Source organism: Erpetoichthys calabaricus, chromosome 2 (genome assembly GCF_900747795.2).
Source record: "Erpetoichthys calabaricus chromosome 2, fErpCal1.3, whole genome shotgun sequence".
In the NCBI taxonomy this organism is placed as follows: Eukaryota; Metazoa; Chordata; class Cladistia; order Polypteriformes; family Polypteridae; genus Erpetoichthys; species Erpetoichthys calabaricus.
In genome coordinates, this window is record NC_041395.2 from 296,828,921 (window position 1) to 296,853,500 (window position 24,580).

General features: G+C 38.2%; 1 protein-coding gene across 6 annotated transcripts in view; it reads right to left on the minus strand.

Annotated features, from left to right (window-relative positions):
• The window catches only part of vti1a (vesicle transport through interaction with t-SNAREs 1A), a 508,387-nt gene that overhangs the window by 134,757 nt on the left and 349,050 nt on the right, over positions 1–24,580 (minus strand). For 4 of the 6 annotated variants that reach the window (XM_051922191.1, XM_051922192.1, XM_051922190.1 and 1 more), the window contains one exon: positions 4,624–4,685. In XM_051922191.1, coding sequence (XP_051778151.1) covers positions 4,624–4,685 — 62 coding nt within the window. Of the gene's footprint in view, positions 1–4,612; positions 4,686–24,580 lie in introns of all 6 variants that reach the window. The other 2 variants (XM_051922193.1, XM_028795830.2) reach the window with 1 other exon arrangement.

Genomic DNA, 24,580 nt, shown 5'->3' on the forward strand with positions numbered 1-24,580 from the left:
TAACCTCAAAATGGCAAAAAAAATATAACAGTAACTTCGGTTCAGTCCAATGGCCTCCATAGTCCTTACCCCTCAATCCAATATGGCACCTTTGGCACCTCTGGAATAAGAAGTAATAGGAGGTTCAGGGCAAGAATAACTGAAAAATGTACAGAAACCATGTGGTGCTATCAATTCAGAATAGACCAACATCCCTGAGGAAATGCTTCCAGCATCTTGTTGAATGTAACTCTCAAAGATTTCAAGCTGTTGTGGAAAAAAAGACATCCTAGCCAGTACTAATACAGACTGGAGGTGCAAGGCTGGGAAGAGTAATATTAAGTTGATAACTGCCTATTAAGAAAGGCTGTAGGCTGATATTCCCAATATGTGTATTGGTTATTTGGGATGAGCATGCAAGGGCACTGTTGAGAGAGAGAGAGAGAGCTGGAAAAAGAAAGACAGCCATGACCAGGAAGGAAAGAGGCAAAATCTTTGTAGAACACTAGATGGCAGTAGAAGAGTCCCACCATGGATATTTACCAAGAAATATCTTCCTAGTTAAATGTGCTTCTGTACAAGGTGCCCAATAATCAATAGAAATGGTACATTGTTTCCCTTGCAAAGGGGAGGACTGATAAGAGGCAGTCTAGGAGCCTGGCAGTCTCTCAATAGATAACAAACATGGAGGCAGCCTTAGAAAAAAGGCTAATTAATAGAATTTGAAGCCTCTTAGGTGCAGGAACACCACTATTTTCCAGAGAAGTTCCAGCCTACATGGTGTCTTTTTAGAAAAATTATGGTAGTATCTGACCCCATGATTGCTCTTGGACTTGGCTGAAAAGTGCTCCTGAGAGAGCTTTTAATACCACATTAAAAACAGCTAAACCACTAGCTCAGACTGAGGAAGAAAGCTGGGATGAAGGCTCACTAACAAGAACAAGAGCAGAGAGAGAGCAAGACAAGGAAATGACAAAAGGTGCTTGTGCTTTGGTAGAAAAGTATGAGAGCTACCCCAGTAAGTAGACAGGATTCCAAGAATTATGTGCTTAGGATCAGAGCAGCCAAGTTTTGCTTTTTACCTTGTATTTTGTGTTCTCCATTTTGTGAGGTTTGACGTCCTTGATCAGCAGGGCTGCAATTGTCTTCAAATATATCCACACATGTATGTCAAGTAATTAGCTAATTAGTTTATATTAAATTAATAAGGTAGTGCAACAAAAAAACCAGAATAAACATAATGTGTTCTAATTATTATTGTTGTTCCATGTACTTACCAATGCTTAATAAAATACATTACAATAATTTATACATAAGACATTTATTTAATTACTACTTATGGTGGTTAATCAGTGTTTCAAACGGAAAGACGACAGTTCAAACTTAAGTAGAAAAATATGAAAGCATTACTTTGCATATCTAAAATACACATGTGTATACACATACAAACACCTCATGTACCTTTACAACTTTATACATTTTGCATTTTGAATTAAAAAGTATCTACAGACTAAGCAGACTCCATGTTACTAGAACTAGAATGTTACTGATTCTTTTTCAGTCTTTTCCCCATAAAGTAATTGTGTTCTAAGGTTAATGGCCTGCCTTCACACCAGTCCCTGGATTGAGGCCAGCATTTATACCTGAGCCGGGTCTGCACAAGCCCTATGGCTTTTGCAAAATTGTGAACTGAATTGCTATCACATTTCATTCACGTAAACTGGTACACTGTATAAACTCTACTTCAATTTTTGTCATTATTACTTCCATTCTAAGTAAAATTTTACAAATAAACCTTAAGAAACACCTGACCACTTTTGGCTTCTCTAAAAAGTGTATATATTGTTTAAAGTGACATTCTAGTAACTAAGTGCAGATGCCCATTTTCAAGACTCATGGAATTTCTTGAAATGTGCCTCCATGATGCAAGAAAAATCACAACAGTCCATGCACCCCTATGTATTTCCTGTATAAATAAAATATTTAACTTTAATACTTTCAGTCTGATAATAGTTTTTCTTCTAAAGCTTTTTTATTAGATGCCCTGACTGCCTCTCTAAAACCATATAAATCACTTGTCAGGATTCAGTACTTTTTGTTGTCCATGTTTAGAATTTTGTTATTTGACTGCAGATTAGAGTGTGTGAATACCACAGAGGACATTTTATAGTACATTCAATTTTATATAACAAACTGCTCACAATACTTTTCTCCAGTGAATTTTACTACAAGAGGAAAGCAGAAGCAATGCAAATGAAAAGCAATATACAGGGTGAATTATCTTGTTTTACAGTTGCTTTAACATCCTGTATTTAGATCCAGCCTTAAAAGTTCCGACACAGAAAATGCACCAGTGCCCATCATCTGGGCCACATAAATTAAATATACCAATGCCCACAAGGTATTGAAATTACACCTCTGAGAATATATAAAATAACCTCTCATTTTAAACCACTTATTCTGCATGATAAATTTCTCTGGAACAGTGTCCTCGCACTTGACTGTTTAAGAGGTTTCTTTACCCTGAGTTGCATATTCAGCACTAGCTCACATGAGACTGTCAGATTCTGCTGTGAGTAACTGGCAGTGACTGACAAGGAGTTTTGCAAAAGAGATTGTGAGAGGTGAGACTTGATCATAAATGTATTGAAAGCTCCATGAACGATTTGCCCCTGCACCTAGGATTTAGCTATTTAACTGCAAATTTGAGCAATCTGACTGACCTGAATTCAATGGAAAATTGTCAGAGTATATTCGTTTTTATTTAACTATAAAAAAAACTGACCAGATGTGGATTCATGCATACAAAGTCAAATTTACATGCAATGTAAATAAATAAATAACTAAAAGGTATAATCCAAGATATTAATCACGCATCTCTATTTACCACATTCATACAGTGAAATGTTTACAAAATGCCAGCATTACTGAGGAAAGACTGGCACAAAAGACAACAGGGAGTTTTGGCTTCTTTGTGTTTTCGAGGTTATAAATTACCTTCAGAATCTATTCAAGCTCAATATTAAGAAAGGCTTTATTTTTATTTAAAACAACCAGCCTCTGCTTTCATACGAGAGGCAGAGTCTATCAAGCATAAAAATAGAGGAATGCATTGGTTTAGAAAACTCATAAATCCTGATTTGAATCTGTTAACCTGAAAGCCCAGTAAAGCCACGTGAAAACATATTTTTCTAAATGCTACGTCTGATTAAGCCGTACCATTAAGTGACAGCTGAACTTTAACACTAATATGATATTATTTAAATAACTGCATGTTATTTACTTTACACTAAAAATGATGAATGATTTCTGGACAGCTCCAATGACATAAAGCAGGCAGACCCTCTAATGAGATTTGACAAAATGGAGACATATGCAGAATATTGGTTACAGTCTGCATCACCGGGGGCCTTGCGGCAAGCCATGCTGGTTTTGATTGTCTACAAGCATTGAAGCATCTATTTCAATTGCTACTTCCTTTCTGCTCTGGATTTTAAATTTAGCTGGTGCCATTTACATATTACTCTTAATCAAAAATTTTACGTTATGGTTCACAGGCAGAAATGGAAGTAGTTTGTAAAATGGAGACATGACACACGTTTAAGTGAACTTTTTTTTCTTCCTTTCTAAAGCTGTTGTGTCAGCGTTAGACTGTTTTTTCATTATACTTTGGAAAAAGGATGAAGCGCTCTCTGTAGTGAAAGTAGAGGAAGATCTTCTAACCTAGCACTATATTGGCATTTGTTTTAATGATATATATATATATATAGTTATGAACAAGTGACTAAGTTAGTCCTATGAATTAAAATACACTTGTGATTGGGGTGTTTTTAGGGCTTTTCCTTTTCTCTGAAATGTCTATGTATTTAACATCGCTGTTCAATAATCAAAATTAACCTTAAGTTAAATTTTCCAAAGCATTAATATTGCACATTGACAAACTTTGAGGACTGTTAACAAATGATAAATGTATACTGTATCTTGGTTTGGGTGATGGATTACAACTTCCCTTGAATGATGTAAAAATATGAACATTCTTAAATACATTTAACATTTTGATTAAACTGCCTGTGCTAAAGGCCACTTTATCGTTGACTTGAAGGTGTGTCTTGTAAAACCATTGTCCATAGGGTTCAATAAACTAGCATGGCTACCTAACTCTAGGGACTGTGAAATATCAATATTCTGCATTTGATTTTCAATAAAGAAATCAAATTGTAAAGATAGTATTTCAAAAAATCATTTGCGATTAATGATTATTAATCAGCCTTACAAACATTTTTCCTTTAAGACAAATACAATGTCCTGAGATTGTTTAGGAAAAAGACACAGAAGTTTACTTGCTAATAGTGGTGCCAAACTTTCACGCATAGATTAGCACATGCAAGTAAGAATTTCACTGTACACCATACATATATAAGCCCTATAAGCCTATAAACCTTTATGCATACAATACTGTATGTAAAGTAAGAACAAAATCTATGCTTTTAATGTGGATATCCCCAATTCAAATGAATATTTACCATTTAAAAATTCTTATAATTACCAAATTTACATAAAATATATTTGTATGTCTTCTTTTTTTGCTCCTGATTATAGTTCAATCTCTTAAAGAAACACAGTAAACTCCTACCTGGTTCTTACCTTCGCATCATTCCTGTTAGAATCCTTGAGCTTTTTCCCAGATTAGCATCAGTTTCACGAAGCTAAAAACAGAGTAAGTATGGAAACTATCAGAATCCAAACTGCACATTAAGTATATTACAGGATCTATCAACATTATCACTTTGAATAATGGCATGAAACGCAAAAAGAAATTCTTAGCATACAGAAATAAAATTTGATGACAACAGTTGCTATCCAGGAAAAAGATGGAACCATTTTTTGACAGGGTGCTAGTCCCATTACAGTACATACTCATAAGCACACACACATCTGTACAGGGACATTTTCAATTCTCTAATTGAACTAACAAACATGTTTTGGGATGTGGGAGGAAAACCCATGCAGACACAGGATGAATGTTCAAACTCCACTCTCCCCAAGTAGTGCCCGTGCATGAGATTAAAACCCAGAATGTTCTGTGAGGCAGCAGTGCTGATCACTTTACCACTGTATTGCCCAATTATTAGAAGAGTAAATCCACTATACTAGCTGCGTAACTCGGCTTTGCCCAGGAAATGTCGCAAGACAATGAGCCACAGTTAAAGTGCCGTCAGTTAAATGGATGTATCACAAGTATTATATAACTAACAGTACTTTCCTGTATATAATATTTGTAGTTTTTTATTTTTTTTTTTTACCAAGGGCTAATATTATTGGCAGGCAGTATGGTGTAGTGGTTAAGGCTTTGGACCAAGGACTTCAAACCCCGAGGTTGTTAGTTCAAGTCCTGCTATTGACATCGAGTGACCCTGAACAAGTCAATTCACCTGCTTGTGCTCCAACTGGAAAAGCAACGGAAATGTAACCAAATGTATCTTAAATCATGTAAATCACCTTGGATAAAGTTGTCGGCCAAATACAAAGTATATACTATTAGGCCAATGGAGATGTTTACACAATTGTTCGTCAGTAAAACATTCCTGCATTTGATCAATTCCTGCTTTTTTTCTGCTTTTCCAAGTTACTTAGCTTTTGTTGATGGCCATTGCCATTTTACAGGAAAGTATAAAGATTATGTTGAATTTTAGTATATAGTAATATCATTATTAGATGTTTACGATTTTTATTCATTTACATCATTCACACAAGTATTTTTTTTGTGTTTTGTGTCAGTTGTATGTGGTCACCTTAGTCTGCATTTGAGAATGAATATTTAAAGAATCTTTGAAAGCGGGAATGTGGGGCACCACCAATCAAAGTAAACAGACACACATGTAAACGATTTTGGAGGTCAGGGGTGGGGACTCCCTTTTAAAAATTCAATAAATATGAATGTATATTACAGTGGGGTAGCTCAGTGGGGAGGGACCCTTTAAGTTTAAACTGATGCTGTTAGTCCTGGCTTGTCATGAATCTGAGGATACCATTTCTGACTCTACTCCTCTCTCTCTCTCCCTTTTTGCTCCTAGCAAGTAATATCTACGCTCACCGCCATAGCACCTGAAATTGACAAGGTTTATAACACGCTTGCTAACCACTGAGCTTTGCATCTTCCTTGAGCTTCGTTGAACTTTCTCCTTCCATTTCACACCTGACTGTACACACCAACTGTAATCAAGTCTCGTTTTTCCGGTTCAGGACTGCTCCCCTTCTTATTAGTTAGTGCTGCTGTTCACATGGTCTGTGGGTCACTGAAGAGGAGAGTACACCCTGGATGATATGGAGAGCTTCTGTAAAGAGAAATGGTCTCAGATTCCCTGCTTTACTTTCTCCAACCTTAGAAGATGTTAAAGGAGAAGACGCAGTGCTGTTTTATTGGCAAAGGGAGGCTCTACAAAGTATTAAATACAGGGGTGCCAAAAATTGTGGCACACGTGATTTTAATAAAAATCATTTCTTGACAAGGAATTATTTTTTTCTTAAAATAAATTTACTTAAGTTAAAGGTTGTATTTCTCTCTTTTTTGCAGTGTGAGATTAAGGCAATTCACCAAAAGTATATACATTGTCATGCATGTAAAATTGGGGATCTTCTTCCAGGCTTGGCTCGATTTTGTTAAGCAATGCCACTCCAGGACAAGACAGGGTGCTGTTGCTACCAGTATCTATTCTTTCCCTCACAGCTCAGAGAAAATGCAAACTGAGGGCATCCAACCCCAACCATGATGACTTGACCAGGCCCTGCCCCTTCCAGTCAGGACACCATAAAAAGGGATGGCCCCAGAAGGTGGCGCCTCACATATGACAAGGACTCAAGACAGAATGAGCTACTGAATGAGAACCAAAGAAAATATGACATTGATGGAGAACTCTGTATTCCGTGATTTTCTGGTCAACAACAACAACAACTTTTTTGCAGTGCCACTACACACCCTTTTTGCTTTGCTGTTAATACACTTAAACGGGGATCACTGCATTGGTACCGCAAAGATTCACCCTGTTCCAATCTGGTTTCCTTCTTCCTGTCACAATATGTATTACTAATGGTGGACTAGAAGATGATCACCAAAGTTGAGTTCATATCCATTAATGATACTCACTTTATACTAATAATGCACAGATAGGCTTTTGAGGAGTAACATTTATTAAGAATGACAACCGAGTCTCTGTGGTTCCTATTCTAGTGGTGCTCTCTCCTGAATGGATGACAACATGGTGGAAGAAGGTTATAAGATCTTTGAGACACTCCACTTTATGCACTGTTGAAATACATGACTATGACATGAACCGAACCAAGAGTCATAATTTAGGTGTTATTCAAAAGCAAAATATTTTTTTCACTCATTTTAAAATATATTTACAAATTCAGATTATTATTCGTCCACAACAAAATGTTTTAATATACCATATAAAAAAGAACAGGTCATATAGGTAGTTTTTTTTACTTATATATGTATACAATTAAAAAAATGGTCTACAGATATTTAGTTGAACTACTTTTACATGGAGTTTATAGCACACTTTACAATTTACATACCTTGCTGAATGAATTTATCACTTAACATATTTTTCACTCTTATTTTGAAAGAGGGTAGTTATTTATTATATATGTGACATGACCTGAATAATAATCATTTACATCATTTAGCAGACGCTCTTATCCAGAGCGACTTACAACAGTGTTTGTTAGTTTTTTTTCGCATACCCCTTGGGGTCAGAGCGCAGGGTCAGCCATTGTACAGCGCCCCCTGGAGCAATTACAGGTTAAGGGCCTTGCTCAAGGGCCCAGCAGAGTAGGATCTCTTTTGGCACTGACGGGGATTCGAACCGGCAACCTTCGGGATACCAGCGCAGATCCTTAGCCTCAGAGCCACCACTCCGCCCTATATAATAATTATACTCAAACATGTAAACCCCAACTCATCAAACAAGTACCTCATCCCCAAAGACCCTGCTGTACCCATGAATATGAATTACAACAACTGAACGGAAATCAAAAACATATCACAAGCCTTCTCCCCTATGACCACCAGACAAGGGTTACAGTAGAAAATATTTTTAATTATTCAGAAATGTATAGTAATCACACCTGAATTATCAAATCATTCACACTAAATAAATACACGAGACAGGTAGGTAAATATCCCCTGAGTGGAACCATTAATCCCTGAAGCTGATAATTCAATTTAGAACAGATTTTGAAACTATCTTCACCAGTATAAAAAAAATGTAAGGCTGTTTCCATTTTTATATCAAGATTAGCTTAGCTGCAATTGTAGATAAAGAGACTTTTTTTGAGAACCAGTCAACAGTACAGAGGAAAAATCCAATAACAGACACAATTATGGAGATGGAGTACTATTTATCTCTATCTATTTCCATAAAATATTTATTTCAGGGTATATGTAAAAAATATGTATAAACGATCTCACAGTTATGTTTTGACAAAACATGCAATAACAATGTCTGACAAACCCACTAAGATGTCTGATCTTAGAGGTAATTATACAGTAATTTAGTGAACAAAACTGATTTGGATTTTTGAAAGTTTCCTTACCATTAGAAAGCATGATGATAACTTAGTAAATCTATATTTACATGTATAAAGAAATACTGCATAGTGGATTTATTTTAAGGGCGGCACGGTGGCGCAGTGGTAGCGCTGCTGCCTCACAGTTAGGAGACCTGTGTTCGTTTCCTGGGTCCTCCCTGCGTGGAGTTTGCATGTTCTCCCCGTGTCTGCATGGGTTTTCTCTGGGCGCTCCAGTTTCCTCCCATAGTCCAAAGACATGTAGGTTAGGTGGATTGGCGATTCTAAATTGGCCCTAGTGCGTGCTTGGTGTTTTTGTGTGTCCTGCGGTGGGTTGGCACCTTGCCCGGGATTGTTTCCTGTCTTGTGCCCTGTGTTGGCTGGGATTGGCTCCAGCAGACCCCTGTGACCCTGTGTTCAGATTCAGCGGGTTGGAAAATGGATGGATGGATTTATTTTAAATAAATACTCCTAAGCCATGCTGCCAAAAATTTGTGTATGTGTGTATGTATATATGTGTACACATATACACTGTCACACACGTGCGCATGGGAGGCAGCTAAAGGGCTTGAGTAAGGGCAATTCCGAATCAGACCAGGATGTGACAGAGTGCACTGACTCTTTTTCTCCCTTTCCTGCAGACCATTCACAGGAGATTCCACCTGGCCCTCTTAACATCACTTCCAGGTCCGAGCCTATGAAAGAAGATCTTGTCGGCTCCGGCCCCTGTGATATCATGTCTGGGCTCGAGTCTATGGTTGAAGACCCTCATGAGCCCGACCCCTCTGACCTCACTTCCTGTATTACCCTTTAAAAGCCTCCACCTTTTCCCTGTTCCCTCAGTTCTGTTTTGGACTCGGTTTTGTGTACAGCAGTGCTATCACTAATCGTCAATTTGCAGTCAGGAAACCAAATATACGGGTGGCTGCCCCAAACCTTGCTATGGCACTTTGTGGAGTTTGTGACCACACACACATGCATACATACACACTGGTCAGTTTTTTTCAGTTTTTATGGAAATGCATGCAGTTTAATGTCTTAATGTTTCATGAAATCAAGACATAAAACAAATAAACAATGGCAAATAAAAAAAAATAAGTCAAGGAATCATTAAGTGTGCAAAACTTTGTTCAAATTTTTGATTAATCAAAGTAGCCACCTTTTGCTATTATTAACGACCAAACTGCGGTAAACCTTATGATTCAGAATAGCAGTCACTCTGTACAAGTCCATCGGTTTGGGATGAAGGTTCAGAGCAATCTGGTTTGACCTAACTTGCATTATTACCTCACACAGTTGGTGGATGAGCCCAGTCCAGTAGAGAAGGCAATTCTTGAATAGCCAGAGGTTGTTCAGCCACTGCTAAGGAGGTGGCACTTTGTGTGGACGGACAAACTGGGTTGGACTGAGGTGGTATATCACCACATCCACACAGTTCACCCAGTCCCGGTTCGGCACAGAGCCTATAGAGTGTCACCTCTGAATAGAGGAATAATCAAGGAGTAGGTCGACCAGATTTTGGAGGATGGGGTCATCAAACCTTCCACCTCACCATGGGCTAGCCCTGTGGTGCTCATTCAAAAGCCCGATGGGACCTACAGATACTGTGTGGAGCTGAACCCTAAATGATGCTTACCCCATGCCACTCATTCATGACACTTTGGAGTCTTTGCATGGGGCGGCAGTGTTCAGCTACCTAGATTTGAAGTCCGGGTATTGGCAGGTGAGGATAGGGAAGAGTAGCATTGAGAAGACTGCTGTCATCACCCTGGAGGGGTTGTTTCAGTTTCGGGTGATGTCCTTTGGACTTAAAAACGCAGGGGCATCATTCCAACGGCTAATGGAGCTGGTCCTCCAGGGGCTCATTGGGAAGACCTGCTTCGTATATATATTGATGACATCATTGTGTTCTCCCCATCTGTCCAACAACATCTAAAAGACCTTGACCACATCTTCCAGCGACTATGCAAAGCTCATCTTACACTCAACACCAAGAAGTGTAGATTTCTATAAAACCATCTGACTTTCCTTGGCCATGTGGTGTCGGCAGATAGTGTCTGGGCAGACCCAAAGAAAATTAAGTCCATCTTGGACTACCCAGCGCCCCAGGACGTAAAAAAGTCTCGAACACTTCCTGTGGATGGCTGGGTGGTTCCACAAATTTGTCCACAGGTTTGACGACATTGCTACCCCGTTGTTCCAGCTGCTGTGGAAGGGATCTCCCTGGGAGTGGTCGCCAGTGTACCAGGACTCCTTTGAAAGACTCAAGAAGGCACTGACATCAGCACCAGTCCTGGCACAGCATGATCCGTTCTTAACCTTTCAGGTCCACACTGACGCGAGTGACTTTGGGCTCGATGTTGTTCTCTCTCAAATGAGCCAAGGAGCAGAGAGGGTGGTGGCCTATGCCTTACGGTCACTAAAGGGCACCGAGTATAATTATTCCACCACAGAGAAGGAATGCCTCATTGTTGTGTGGGCCATGGAAAAGTGGTGTCACTTCCTGGAGGGGACATCATTTCAAATCTACACTGACCATCAGGCTCTGACCTGGGCATTCAATTGCCCGAAGACCATATCTAGGCTAACAGGTGGGTATTGCGTCTCCAACAGTTTACATTCAATGTGTGCTATCGAAAGGACTGTGCTAATGTTATGGCTGATGCTTTGTCACGGGTACATGAGCCCGCACCGGAGCTATGTGCGGTCAGGCCACCCCCCTCTGCCCTCTCTCAATCTAGCAGGATGAGATTGAATAATGTCCTGCATGTTCAAGGGAAGATCAGACCAAGGGTTAGAGACAGATACCGCACACTGAGGGGACAGCTTAGGGAACTCCATCCACCAACATCTGGTGGACACACTCCTTGATTATTCCTCTTTTCAGAGGTGACACTCTTTAGGCTCTGTGCCGAACTGGGACTGGATCGACTGTGTGGATGTGGTGACACACCACCACAGTCTGACCCAGTTTGTCCGCCCACACAATTCTCCAAATTTCCCTTTCCTCTACGGTGATACAGATGTAACATAACAATGAACCACAACAATAAACACTCACTATAAAGTCCATAGAAAACGGCAACTGATGAAGTACACAGGTAAAGAATGGCCCTTGAAGTTCCCTATAATGTATGCAGTCAGGCCAGACCCCCCACCCCCAACATTCCTCCTGGCCTCTTTTGTCTCCAGCAGCCCCTACTTCCATTCCAATCATCCTATGCAGGTAATCCCCATTGGGATGCTGGGAAATGGAGTTCTTCCCACGGTAGCACTGCTACAACACCCTGTGTGATGAACTGAATATTTACATTTTTGATTCATCAGTCCATAAGACTTTCTTCCAGTCTGCAGTAGCCCACAGCCAGTATTTCAAGGTCCTATTTTGTCCTTTAATGAATGACTTTCTTACTGCCACTCACTCTGTCAAACCTGCAGCAGAAAGTCTCCTCTTAACAGTAGAAACTGAGACTTGCTTTTTCCACCCCTGTTAAACTGTGCTTTAAGCTGTTGTGCTGTGTATGGCTTATCACGCAAGCATGTGACCCTCAGAAACAGGCTGCTTGCTGATTGTGCTGATCAACACATTTACAGAACAAAAGATGCCAATGGAGAGGTGCAAAGGAATTTAAGGTGGGGCGGGATTACAAGTTTTTTCATAGGCTTCAGAGATTATAGTGTTAATTGCCGTTTTCTTGCCATTATCACTGAAATATTGTCCAAGAAGTACTTCAGAGGGTGTAGTAACACAGTCTATTCCAACTCTGCTTTAAGACAGACTGTTTTTAAGTAATCAACAGAAATAGGGACACCTGTGCAAATTGTTTGTTTCAAATTACAAGGTTTGGTTTACTTTAATTTCCACAGGACATCTGTAGGCTGTAACATATTAGTTTTTCAATAAAGAAGGCCCATTTGTAATATTTTGAAATTTCCTTTTCACCGTTTTAGTTCATTCATTGCATTTCAACTGATTACATTTGAAGAAAAACTGAGGAGTTCTAAAACCTTTGACTGGTAGTGTATATAGTGATTATTTTTTTTCTGCTATTTATGACTCTAAATAAAGTGCTTTCTCAATTCTGATAAGAAATTTTTTATCTATATTTGTTTTTAAAATGCTCCTGGATTTCAGTCAGTGGGGTAAAAAAATTGGCTCTTAAAATTTCCTACCCTGTATAACAGGCTAGCCTTGTTTTATTTTACAGTGGATATGCAGTATTGGTTGGATCATTGGTCTCTTCACATTATTCAGTACACATGTAGTACTGAGTGATGTTTCACCAGTAAAGAGGTTAGTAATTGCTTTTCCTGGAAGCAAAATATGCAGCATTTAGTAATTACTGCATAAGACATACAACGGCCACTTAAAGTTGCTTAAGGATAAACACATGGCACAGCTCAAGACTGACAACAGAATGGAATAGCCAGAATTTCATAAGGCAGTACCCTGAAGTTCACTACAGACAAAGAATACCTTATAACACACATGATACAATATAATTATGAAGTCTAAATGGCATAGTAGTATTAGGCTGGAGTAAAAAAACAAAACCTAAGAGGCAGAATAAATGTAAAATGAAATCCTATAAAAATAGATCAACAACACAATAACAGGGGGGAAGGAGAACCAACAATGTAACATCTTTGGCTTGCTTGGTTAGCACTGCTGTTTCATGGTCACTTCACTCTTTACTAGGTGTTTGTGCAAATTTCAACTATGCAGAAGAGTGTTTCCTTTAGATATTCTGATTTTTCCCCATTTTCCAAGCATGAAACGTTAACTGCCATCTCTAAATAGGCCAAGTACAAAGGGATAGTCATAGTGTACTTGAGTATGTCCTGCAATTCTGTTGTTCTGTCCAGTGTTGATTCCCCTCTTGTATTCAATACTTCCACAACTGGTTCCCACTTCCTAGTGGGATTGGAAGATTGATCGAAGGATGTTCTATATGTATCAAACCACATAGTGGGACATTTGATTTTGTTTCAATCACAAATATTATTAAACTTTGGCACAAAAGTATATATTATTCTCACAGTGTGCTCCATGGTGTTACTGAATTTCACACTGTATAATGAACAGTAAGCAAAGATTAATTTTCTTCAAGAAAAATATACAGTAGATAGGGAAAGTAATCAGCACTTTTGTTATTCTAATCAGGTTTCTCTTATATTGGAGCATTCTGGGTCCAGAGTGGAAAGTGTTTTTTGAAAGCAAACATAATGAGCTTTGGCATTAAAAAGAAAATATAATGCGAAGCGCTGCGTCACAACTGTGGCCAAAGCTATTATGTTTTATCTTAATACCCATTGACTTAATTAGATCTGTTCAAAGTCAATTGAAAACACTGGTACATTAAGTTTTTAACACTTTTAAAAAGTTATCTCTATAATACTGCAAACATTAATTGACATATTGAAATTTTCAAACTGAATGAATTACAGGATTTTGTGCTAAGGGTGAAAGTAAGCTTGTTTAGGAGTGAGTGGATTTATAAGTAATTAGATGGCCCCCTTTGGTATTTGTAATATTTTTTTCATTTGTTAGCTTTTATCTTTCTTCCACTGTCTTTAAACCATAACTCTTAAAATATGAACATAGATGAATCTCTGCATGAAAATCATATGCTTGGTAGATATGCTGTTAACCACATGTTTTTTTTTTTTATTTTATTCCTTCTTGGTCTCTCAAATGTAACTAAACCTAAGTTACCTGCAGTTTCATTGCATGTCACCTCAGAATTAATCTATAAAAGTGATACAAATTCACCAGTGTATGGGAGGAGATTTACAAACATGATAAGCTGATTTAATGTAAAACAAAATCATGTTTCCCTGTTATAAATTCTAGAATAAGAACCACAGACATTGCCTTTTCCTACTGTAATTTAAAACTTGTTAAGTTCTAACATGTATGGTGAAAAAAATTATATATTTTACAATTCAGACATGCTGACCGCCACTAAATGCGGTAAACTATATTGGCCTAGCACATAAAACAACCCAATGTTATACAATATGTTAGCAAATGTAATATACTCTATTTGAAGTGGCAAACACAGGGGATGACACAAGGTAAAAAAAATGACACATGAAACACAAAACAGAAAATGTGGCTGAGTGATGAGGAATCAATCATCAAGTATTGTTTTAAAAATAAAAACAACTGAACAAAGTATCATTTAAAATGTGTGGCTCAGTATGTAAGGTGGCAAAACAGCATGCCACCCAGGGTTTGTTCCAGCCTAGTGCTCACTTCTCCTCTGGCATGCTTCAGTTATGTGGAGTATAAAACCAGCAAAGACAATGAAACAATAGTTCATTTTCAGTGCAGCCTGCCCTTCAGTACACAAAGGAAACACGGAGCTCTGTGTTTTGCACACAGAAATACAAGTTAGTTACTCTCTTGATCACTTACAGTGGTTAAGTTCAATATGCTCTAGATGACACACTAGGAATGAGCTTTTTTACAGTGTGGCACTTGATAAGCTGATTAACTACTTGTTTGTCCAAAGTCAAAATAAAAATTACATTTGAATTGGGTAGTCTGAGGAGTGCTGATGTTAAAGGTGAACTGGTATGGCTGACCATTTGTAGAATTTGCATGGAAATCCCTGCTTTTAAAATGATGCCACTCCAATAATGCTCACTGGCTTTAACAATGAGAATGGACTTTAAAAAAAGCATACAGTTTTACTAGATTAATATATTACATAACTGAAAACAGTTTAGAAAATTGCAAGTAATAAAAATTTTGTGTTATTTGGTATATGTCAAGAAAACAACAAATATCATTTTACTATCTAATATAAAGTGATACTATTGGAAAACAAGACGCTAGAAAATGAATACTTTGGCAGCAGGATCCAGGGTACATGCATGTAACTTTAGGACCTATCAAAGATAATTAGCTTTATTCTATATGAACAAAAGACAGAAGCAGCAGAATTATATTACGTTTTCTGAAGCAGTCATTACATGTAATTTTTTTAAAGAGATTACAGGGCACATTTTCAAGACATGTTATCTTCTTAAATATGTGATTGCTATTTGATAAGAAAGATCCAATCATTATGGTTAGAAAGGAAAAATATGAAAAAAATATAAAATTACTGTTTTTTACATTTCTTGTGTTACCATTCAGCAATAAGAAGAAGACATAACCTTCTCAAACACACTTAAACCAATTCAAGATAGCTGGGGCCAATTCTAGCAGCAGTGGTGAAAAGCAGGAACCAACACGGAAAAGGCTGCCAGCATATACTCACACAGAACCAGCTTAGAGTCACCAATTAACCTAACTTGCAAGTCTTTGGGGATGCGAGAGAAAAGCCCATGCAGTTTTGAAAAGAATTTGTGGACTCCACACAGACAACATCTAGGCACATGATTAGAACAACATTACCCTACCCACTAAAAAGATACCTTTTTATTTTAGAAGAAAAAATAAGAATTAGAGAACAGTTGCATTTTAAATAAGGAGAAAAAAAAGCATTAAAGAAGAAAATCTTATTATTTCTCCTTAACACTAGAATTACCAGAGCCTACGAAAAAACTCATAGATCCGTCCCACCTTAAATCGCTTCTTAAATTCGTTCGCACCTCTCCGCCATCGTCTTTTATCTTCTAAATGTGCAGATAAAGACAAGCTGCAAATAGCCGACTATTCCATCCCCCCACCGACTTAGAACGTGCACGAACTTCTCCCAGCTCATGCCTTGATTGATTATCTGGGAGTGACGTGGAGTTTTAGAGTGGAAATAACAGATTGTTATTTGGAACACACGCATTTAATGTGTGTTCTGTTTCTACAGTAATGTGTGTAAACACATTTTTAAAACAGAAACGTTTTTCATATTCTAGTAGTAAATGACAAAATGTAGGCATAAACTATATAATGTATGAAGCCTGAAGTCCAAATATCAAAGAAACACTTTCACGAAAGGTACAAATATAACAGAACAAGTGCGCTTTTATTCAAAAATATAACTGCAGAAAAAAAAAAAGCCGCCTTAGTGTGCGACATTGACACTCAGTTACTACGACGGCCCTGTGGTGCAACAGTATCAGTTGCTGACTGGGAATCAAAAGGTCACAAGTTCGATCCTGCACAACTCTCTTTTGAGAAATGAACTGCTCTTATTTTTACTATTTTAGAATAAAAAGATACATTTGATTTCAGTCTGTAACAGCCGGTGTAATTTGTGATATTCGTAAAGGTTAGCTTTGTTTTTGTTTTTTTTTTTATTCACTTTTCATTCTCACAGTTGCGTTCAGGATCCTTCCCTACCCCATCTGACACTGCTGTTTTCACATAAAGATGCGCTATAGCTCAGCAGTGTATCACGATACATATGACCGCGTGTTTTTTTCCCCGCCCAATCTTGCCAGTCCCCACATGTTGCTGTATGCTGTTTCTTTTGTACTCCAGGACATGCAGAGGAAAGCATAGAAAAGAGCAGTAACTTCAGCGCTATATGCAATCATCAGACACTCCCCATCTGACACTGCTGTTTTCACATAAAGATGCACTATAGCTCACCCAAGGAGCGCCCTTCCTACATTTACAACATGTGTACTTGTTGCAGTGTACACACCTGTCTGTGCTATGGTTCCTATTACACTGAACAAGCACCTGTAATTTGCAGCTCTATTTATTATCTCAAAATAAATATATGTGAAGTTTTGAAGAAATCATTTTATGACGCGAATAGTACCAATCAAAAAACACTGTCAAAGTAATGCAATATTATTTGAAAACGAACAGCGTCAGAATGGGTGTGATTTATACTGGCACTGTTACTTAGAGTCAGATCAGAAGCTGAATAAGCTCCTGTTCTGACTCTAAGTAAAAAAGCATGAATTAATCAACAGAAATAACCGCAATCGACATTTTAAACTTAACGATTTACAGTGCATACCAATTTAAACATTTTATGTCCGTTTGAGGCTACAAAGAAAAAAAAAACACTTCCTCCCCAGCAGGGAATAGGGCTGCCGTGCTCTGAGTCAGTAAATCTCAGTGTTACGCCACAGAAGGTGTTGTTACATCCTTGAACCTTTTGTGAAAGTGTTTATTTGATGTTTGGCCATAAGGCTTCACACATTCTATAGTTTATGCCTACATTTTGTAACATTTATTACTAAAATATGAAAAAGTTTCTGTTTTAACAATGTGTTTACACAGATTACCGTAGAAACGGAACACACATGAAATGCGTGTGTTCCAAATAACGATCTATTATTTCCACTCTAAAACTCCAGTTCAGTCACTCCCAGATAATCAAACAAGGCATGAGCTGGGAAAACTTAGTAAATGTTTTGCGATGGTGGGGGATGAAATAGCCGGCTTTTTGCTGCGCGACTTAATCGGCACATTTAGAAGACAAAAGAGAGGTGAGAATGGTTTTAAGGTGGGCCGGATCTACGAGTTTTTTTGTAGACTCTGGTAATTCTAGTGTTAATAAACAACAAAAAACAAAAAAAAATCTTTAACGTAAAGTTGTACTGGTAAAACTAAGAACAGGATAAGATAACAGCTCATACTCACTACAGTAATTTACAGCCACTAGTTAGTTAAACGGTGCGACTCAAACCACCTACACTTGAACACCAGCAAAACCAAGGAGCTGGTGGTGGATTTTAGGAGACCCAGGCCCCTCCTGGACCCCGTGATCATCAGAGGTGACTGTGTGCAGAGGGTGCAGACCTATAAATACCTGGGAGTGCAGCTGGATGATAAATTGGACTGTACTGCCAATACTGATACAATACAATACTGTGCAAGAGAGGACAGAGCCGACTATACTTCCTTAGAAGGCAGATGTTCTATCAGACGGTTTTGGTGAGTGCCCTCTTCTACGCCTCTGTGCTGGGGAGGCAGCATAAAGAAGAAGATCGCCTCACGCCTGGGCAAACTGGTGAGGAAGGCAGACTGTATTATAGGCATGGAGCTGTACAGTTTGACATCTGTGGCAGAGCAACGGGCGCTCAACAGGCTCCTGTCAATCATGGAGAATCCACTGCATCCACTAAACATAATCATCTCCAGACAGAGGAGCAGCTTCAGCGACAGACTGCTGTCACTTTCTTGCTCCACTGACAGACTGAGGAGATCGTTCCTCCCCCACACTATGCGACTCTTCAATTCCACCCAGGGGGGTAAACGTTAACATTATACAAAGTTATTGTCTGTTTTACCTGCATTTTTATCACTCTTTAATTTAATATTGTTTCTTTATCAGTATGCTGCTGCTGGATTATGTGAATTTCCCCTTGGGATTAATAAAGTATCTATCTATCTATCTATCTATCTATCTATCTATCTATCTATCTATCTATCTATCTATCTATCTATCTATCTATCTATCTATCTGTCTGTCTGTCTGTCTGTCTGTCTGTCTGTCTGTCTGTCTGTCTGTCTGTCTGTCTGTCTGTCTGTCTGTCTGATATACATGTTCTGAATGTGGTAGAAATTCAAGACTGAAATGAAGACAGAGAGAATATTCAAAACTGAAAAGAAAAATGGCCCATCCACCCAGGTCCCTGAAATTGTATGGCAGTAGCACTAATTACTGTTTCACACTGCTCAAAAAATTAAGAGAACATCTAATCATCACAGTCTAACACCAAGTCAGTAAAGCTTCTGGGATATCAGTCTGTCCAGCTAAGAAGCATAAGCGATTGTGAATCAACTTCACCTGCTTCGGTGCAAATGAAAGTGACAACAGGTACAGTGGAGACAACCCCCCAAAAAGGGAATAGTTTTGCAGACATCTGCTCTCTCCTTATCCTTCCTGACTGATTCTTCTCTAGTTTAGCATTTTGTAGTGTCTTTGTCACTACTGGTAGCATGAGGCAGTACCTGCTGCCAATTAAGGTTGCAAAGTTAGTCCAGCTCCTCCAGGATGGCATATTCATATGTGTCGTTACATGAATGTTTGCTGGGTCTCCCAGCAGAATCTCAGGAGCATGGAAGAGATAACCAGAGATGGGCCATTACACGAGGAGAGTTTGACAGGGCCATAGAAGGGCATCAACCCAGCAGCACAACCGGTATCTGCTCCTTTGTGTGAAGAGGGACAGGAGGAGCACTGCGAGAGCCACACAAAATGACCTCCAGCTGGTTACTGGTGTGCATGTTTCTGACCAAATGTAAGAAACAGACTCCATGAGGGTGGCAGGAGGGCACAACATCCTCTAGTGGGACTTGTGCTCACAATCCACCATCCTGCAGCTTGACTGGCATTCACCAGAGAATACCATAATAAGCAGCTCTGCCATTGGTGTCCCATTATCTTCAAAGATGAGAACAGGCTCACACTGAGTACATGTGACAGATGGTGGTTATGCAGCCTGCACCATCATCCGGCATGACCAGTTTGGCGGAGGGACATTGATGGTCTTGGGATGCATATCCTGGGTGGGTTGCACAGACCTCCATGTGCTTGGAAGCTGTAACCTCAGAGCCACTGTCAGACCTTACACTGGTGCAGTGAGCCCTGGGTTCCTCCTGGTGCATGACAGAACACCATCTGCCATCTCATTAGCAGCATGCGCGGACATTGTCTGGAGTACATACTGGCATGTGGGGACCATATATACTACTGAATTACATTATGAGTAGTCATGATGAAATTCACTCAAGTTGGATCAGTCTGAAATTTCAGTTTGTGACTTTGACTGTCAAAGTGATGTTGAATCCAGTCCTCAATGGAACAACTGCTATGGGGCACTTTACAATGGCTGACCCTGTGCACCTCTACAGGTCATGCAAAAAGACAATTTCCCCTTGGGGTGTACTAAAGCAAATCTAATCGAAAAATTAAAACAATTATTAAAAAACAATTAGGAATGTTCAATTCTCTTTTTTAATCACCCAGATTAGCACTAGGCAAAATAGTAATAATCACCACGTAAGTAGATATCTGGATTAACTGTAAACACAAACATATAAAGGAAATGATCATGTGGCCAAAACAGTGAAAAATGTCAAGGGGAACCCTATGCCACTTTCCCCTTCCACACCGAAATATGGTGCCCCCGCTGCTAGATGACATTTCTGTGGGAAACACTGTAATCTGTTACCTTTCAGATATAATCTAAGATACTCTATTATTGTACATGACACTGACAGCAAACTGCAGCATAATGTGCATGATAGCTGTTACTGGAAATTAACTAGTGCTGGCTAGATTTGAAATCTAACCAGCTGGTTCCATCTCACCCCAGAGATACTCAACCATGTTGAGACAGGGTAACTGGGTAAGCAGCTTTGAAAAGATTCATTAAGTTGTACATTCTGCATTCCTCGTTCGGCTCCATTTATCTGTTAGCTGGCTTTTAATTTGTTACTCTGCACCCATCATGTGAATAATACTGATTTGCCCCATGTTGATCTCAATCCTATGTCTTGGGTATGTCATAAATTGAGTGACCATCATTTAATTGATAAAAATCTAGAAATTTCCCATGGGTTCAACAAAGGCAAGCATGCATACACAATGCTAGACTTTGTAAAATAATTTTTGTTGTAGAATTTCAAAAGTTGGCATTCAATTCTAGATCGGGAGAAGGTATCCATTATTTAATAAAAACATTATTAGAATTAAACACATAATATTTTGGGATGTTATGAAAATAATAGCCGTCTTCTACCATTTCAGATCTTTTAACCATCAACTCTGATAAACTTAAAGAATACTGATATGCAACATTAACTGTAAAATGAAATACAAAGTAGGCTGTATACTGTTTCATACTGTTTTCACATCTTAGAGCCTTAGCATATAATTGTAGGTTGAAGGCCCAATGTAATCACTTCAGATTTTCAGAGGTTGCTGTGAAAGGCTCTGGTCTCCTGCAACCCTTTTAAATAAGCAGGATTTAACAATCAGTGGAAGGAAGGACTCTGGACTACAAAAGAGACTACAATTGATGGTTGTATCTGTTGTTATGCTGCCTATCCTTAATAATGAGAAATGCTTCAGAAAAGATTAAGTTCATGAGAAACAATCGTGTTTTTAGTATCTTAATGATTAGACACCAAGTTGAAGCTAAAAGGGGAGTGAAACTTTTTTTAAAAAAAAAAAAAAAGGCCCAAATAATATTATGATTAATTAAAAAGTTGCTGCAAGCAGCAAAACAAGAACATGTTAGAAAAATACAAGTGAATTACCAAATAATTACCAAACTAACACAGTATGACTATAAAAATAACAATGATAAACTAATAAAAAAAAACTCTGGGAAGAGACCCATATAGAACCTTGATAGTACTTGACATGGAATGCAGATATTAGGATGCAGTTTAAATGAGTCTTTTTGTAAATTTTATTTTTATTTTCATGAGTTTTAGGGTAATAAAACAACAATATACCGTATATACTCGCGGAAAAATGTCAGGACTTGATTTTACTGTATAATTTCTGGTATTTAATAATGGTTGTATAAGTCGAATGCGGAAAACTCACGCTATTAGTCCAAGAGATTATGATATGCTAATGCCCACCTGAGAGAATAACAATGGAGTACACTGTCTTTTTTTTCTATGTGGGTGTGGCAATGCGCTGTATCAGCGTGTGCTCCTAACCTCTCTCTCTCTATTGAGCCTACGTGACCACATGGCAATACTCGAACTATTCTGAAGCAACGTTTTTACTGATTTGTGTTTTTTGTATCTCACACCCTCATACACCTTTATCATAAAAGCATCCCTTATCTACGATGCAGCGTTCAATCAGAAGACAAAATTAAGCTGGTTTTAAATTAAACATCGTTGAAGCAGCGAAAGAAATTGGTAGCTGCACTGCTGCAACAAAATTCGATGCGTCTGAGAAACTGATACAAGATTGGAGAAGGCAAGAGGAGGGGAAAAAAAAAATTAAGTCGGTGTCTGATTTTATGATTGATTTTTTGTGTTTCAAGTCCCGACTTATACATGAGTATATACGGTAATACATTTTTTCACTAATCACTGCCACTAATATGGTATAAAATAATTATTTTTATCTTTTACTAGCTGATTACCCAGTGGCTTCGCTCACTGAGTGCAAAGGAAAAAAACAAAAATGTAGTATTTATAAAATAAGTTTGTTAATTACCAATGTTATTTTTGAACAAATAAAGAGCATTTACAATAAATAGAAATTATATAAATAATAATTATTAAATAGTAAAACTTTTTGCTAAAAGAATTTGAAGAAGATACAAGAAGTGTATAAATTATTAAACAGTCAAACATTAATATTTAAGAAGTAAAGATACATTGAGTACTACTGCAGTGGTTTCGGGCAAACTACCTGCTTGACAACCTTGCACTATGTGCCTGTGATTTAAGTGAAAAATTATTCTGAGAAATGTGGACGCTGCCTTTCCGTTCTTAACGGGCAGAAGGTCCAAACAATTCCCAAGTCTAATACTTAACATGAAGAGGTCAGTACATCTTTTTAGATCCTCCATTTTCTTAAAAGAATTACTAAAGCAACCTTGAATGTTGCGGGGGTTTAGTGACCCGAATTCATCTTAAGGCACAATATGTAGCCGTGTACTGCAATTTACCAAGAGAGTCCCACTTCGATAGCGCCGATTACACTTATTCGCAAAGATTTCCACTGTCCCAGGAGCCGACGGGGGACTTGAAGTGTGACAAACAGTGCGAGAAGAGAGGACGCTGCCCGAAACTGCGAAGCTGTTGACCTGGAGGAAAAGCCCGACATTCCGCGCCTCCCAGTGTCCACTTTGTTCTTACAACCCCTCGCCGCTGAAGGCGGTTTCATCTTCATATTGTTTACAGCTCGGTGCAGTTAAAAAGTAGAAAGACGCAAAGCTGTTTTCTTCATCTGTTTTACTATCAAGGTGTAGCGCGTACCTCTTAAGTTGAATGAGGAGCCCAGCACACACAAAAATCTCCTACTCCTAGGAAAATTAATTCAATTAAGTATGGAACCCAACCGAACCTTAGCCCCAATTTGATATCCTCACCTGGAGTTGTCTTTTATGAATTTATACAAAGGAAATAATCACCCCAACAATTCTTTAAACAATCAAAAAAGAATATATTATAAATCAAACAAAACAATTAACACCCTTTAAATCCTTGTCCAATCTATAATAACTACACAAACCCTAATTAGTATGCCACCCCCTTAAACACTCTATAATATACTCCCCAGAAAACAGCGAAACAGCAAAGAAAGAAAGAAAGCAAGGAAAAGAAACGGAAAATTATCCTATTTACAAACCGCATTTTCTTGTTTTAAAGTCTAAATTTACAAGGCCTGGGAAATCTGCAATGAATCTAGTGATCAAGTCAAATACGTTCCGCCGACTCGTATACTGAATTTAAATATAAAAGAAGCGATCTCACTGGGTGTCTCTGCGTTAGCGTCCGTCCATGGCTGATGCCCTCACCATAAAAGCAAAGTAAAGCCATGTGCTACGAAGGTCCTTCTAGGTTAGCCGGCACTCCTTCTCCGTGCACCCAACCGTCCTTATTACGGAGTCTCACTTGCTTTACCGCTGGCTTCTTCTTTACATTCACCTCCCAGCTCCTTCTTTAAACAGTCTTTTTTCTTCTTCTCAATATCAGTAAAATAACACTCACACAAATAATAAGTTCCTATATTATAATATGTTCCGTGGTCATACGTCATTTCCGTTTCAAACATGAAAAGAATTTTATTTATATAGATGAGTCAGAATTTACCCCCACTCTATACCCCAATAAAGTATAATACACACAAACAAACATATGATTGACAGGCAGACAAACAGAACTTTATTTGTCTTGATAAATACAATAACCACATTAAAGAAATTACAATAAGGACTAATTAGTCTGTGGATTTAAGAATGCTTAAAATAAAATTTGGTTTAACTATGGTTGTCTGTCTAATCTATTTATGGCTAGATAAGTTATCTGCTTATTATCCTCCACTTGATTTTCCTGTGTTATGCTCAGGGTTGTCAAGTTGATGTATGATTTTTAACAAAGTAACAAGATTTGGCTCATGTATTTCATATT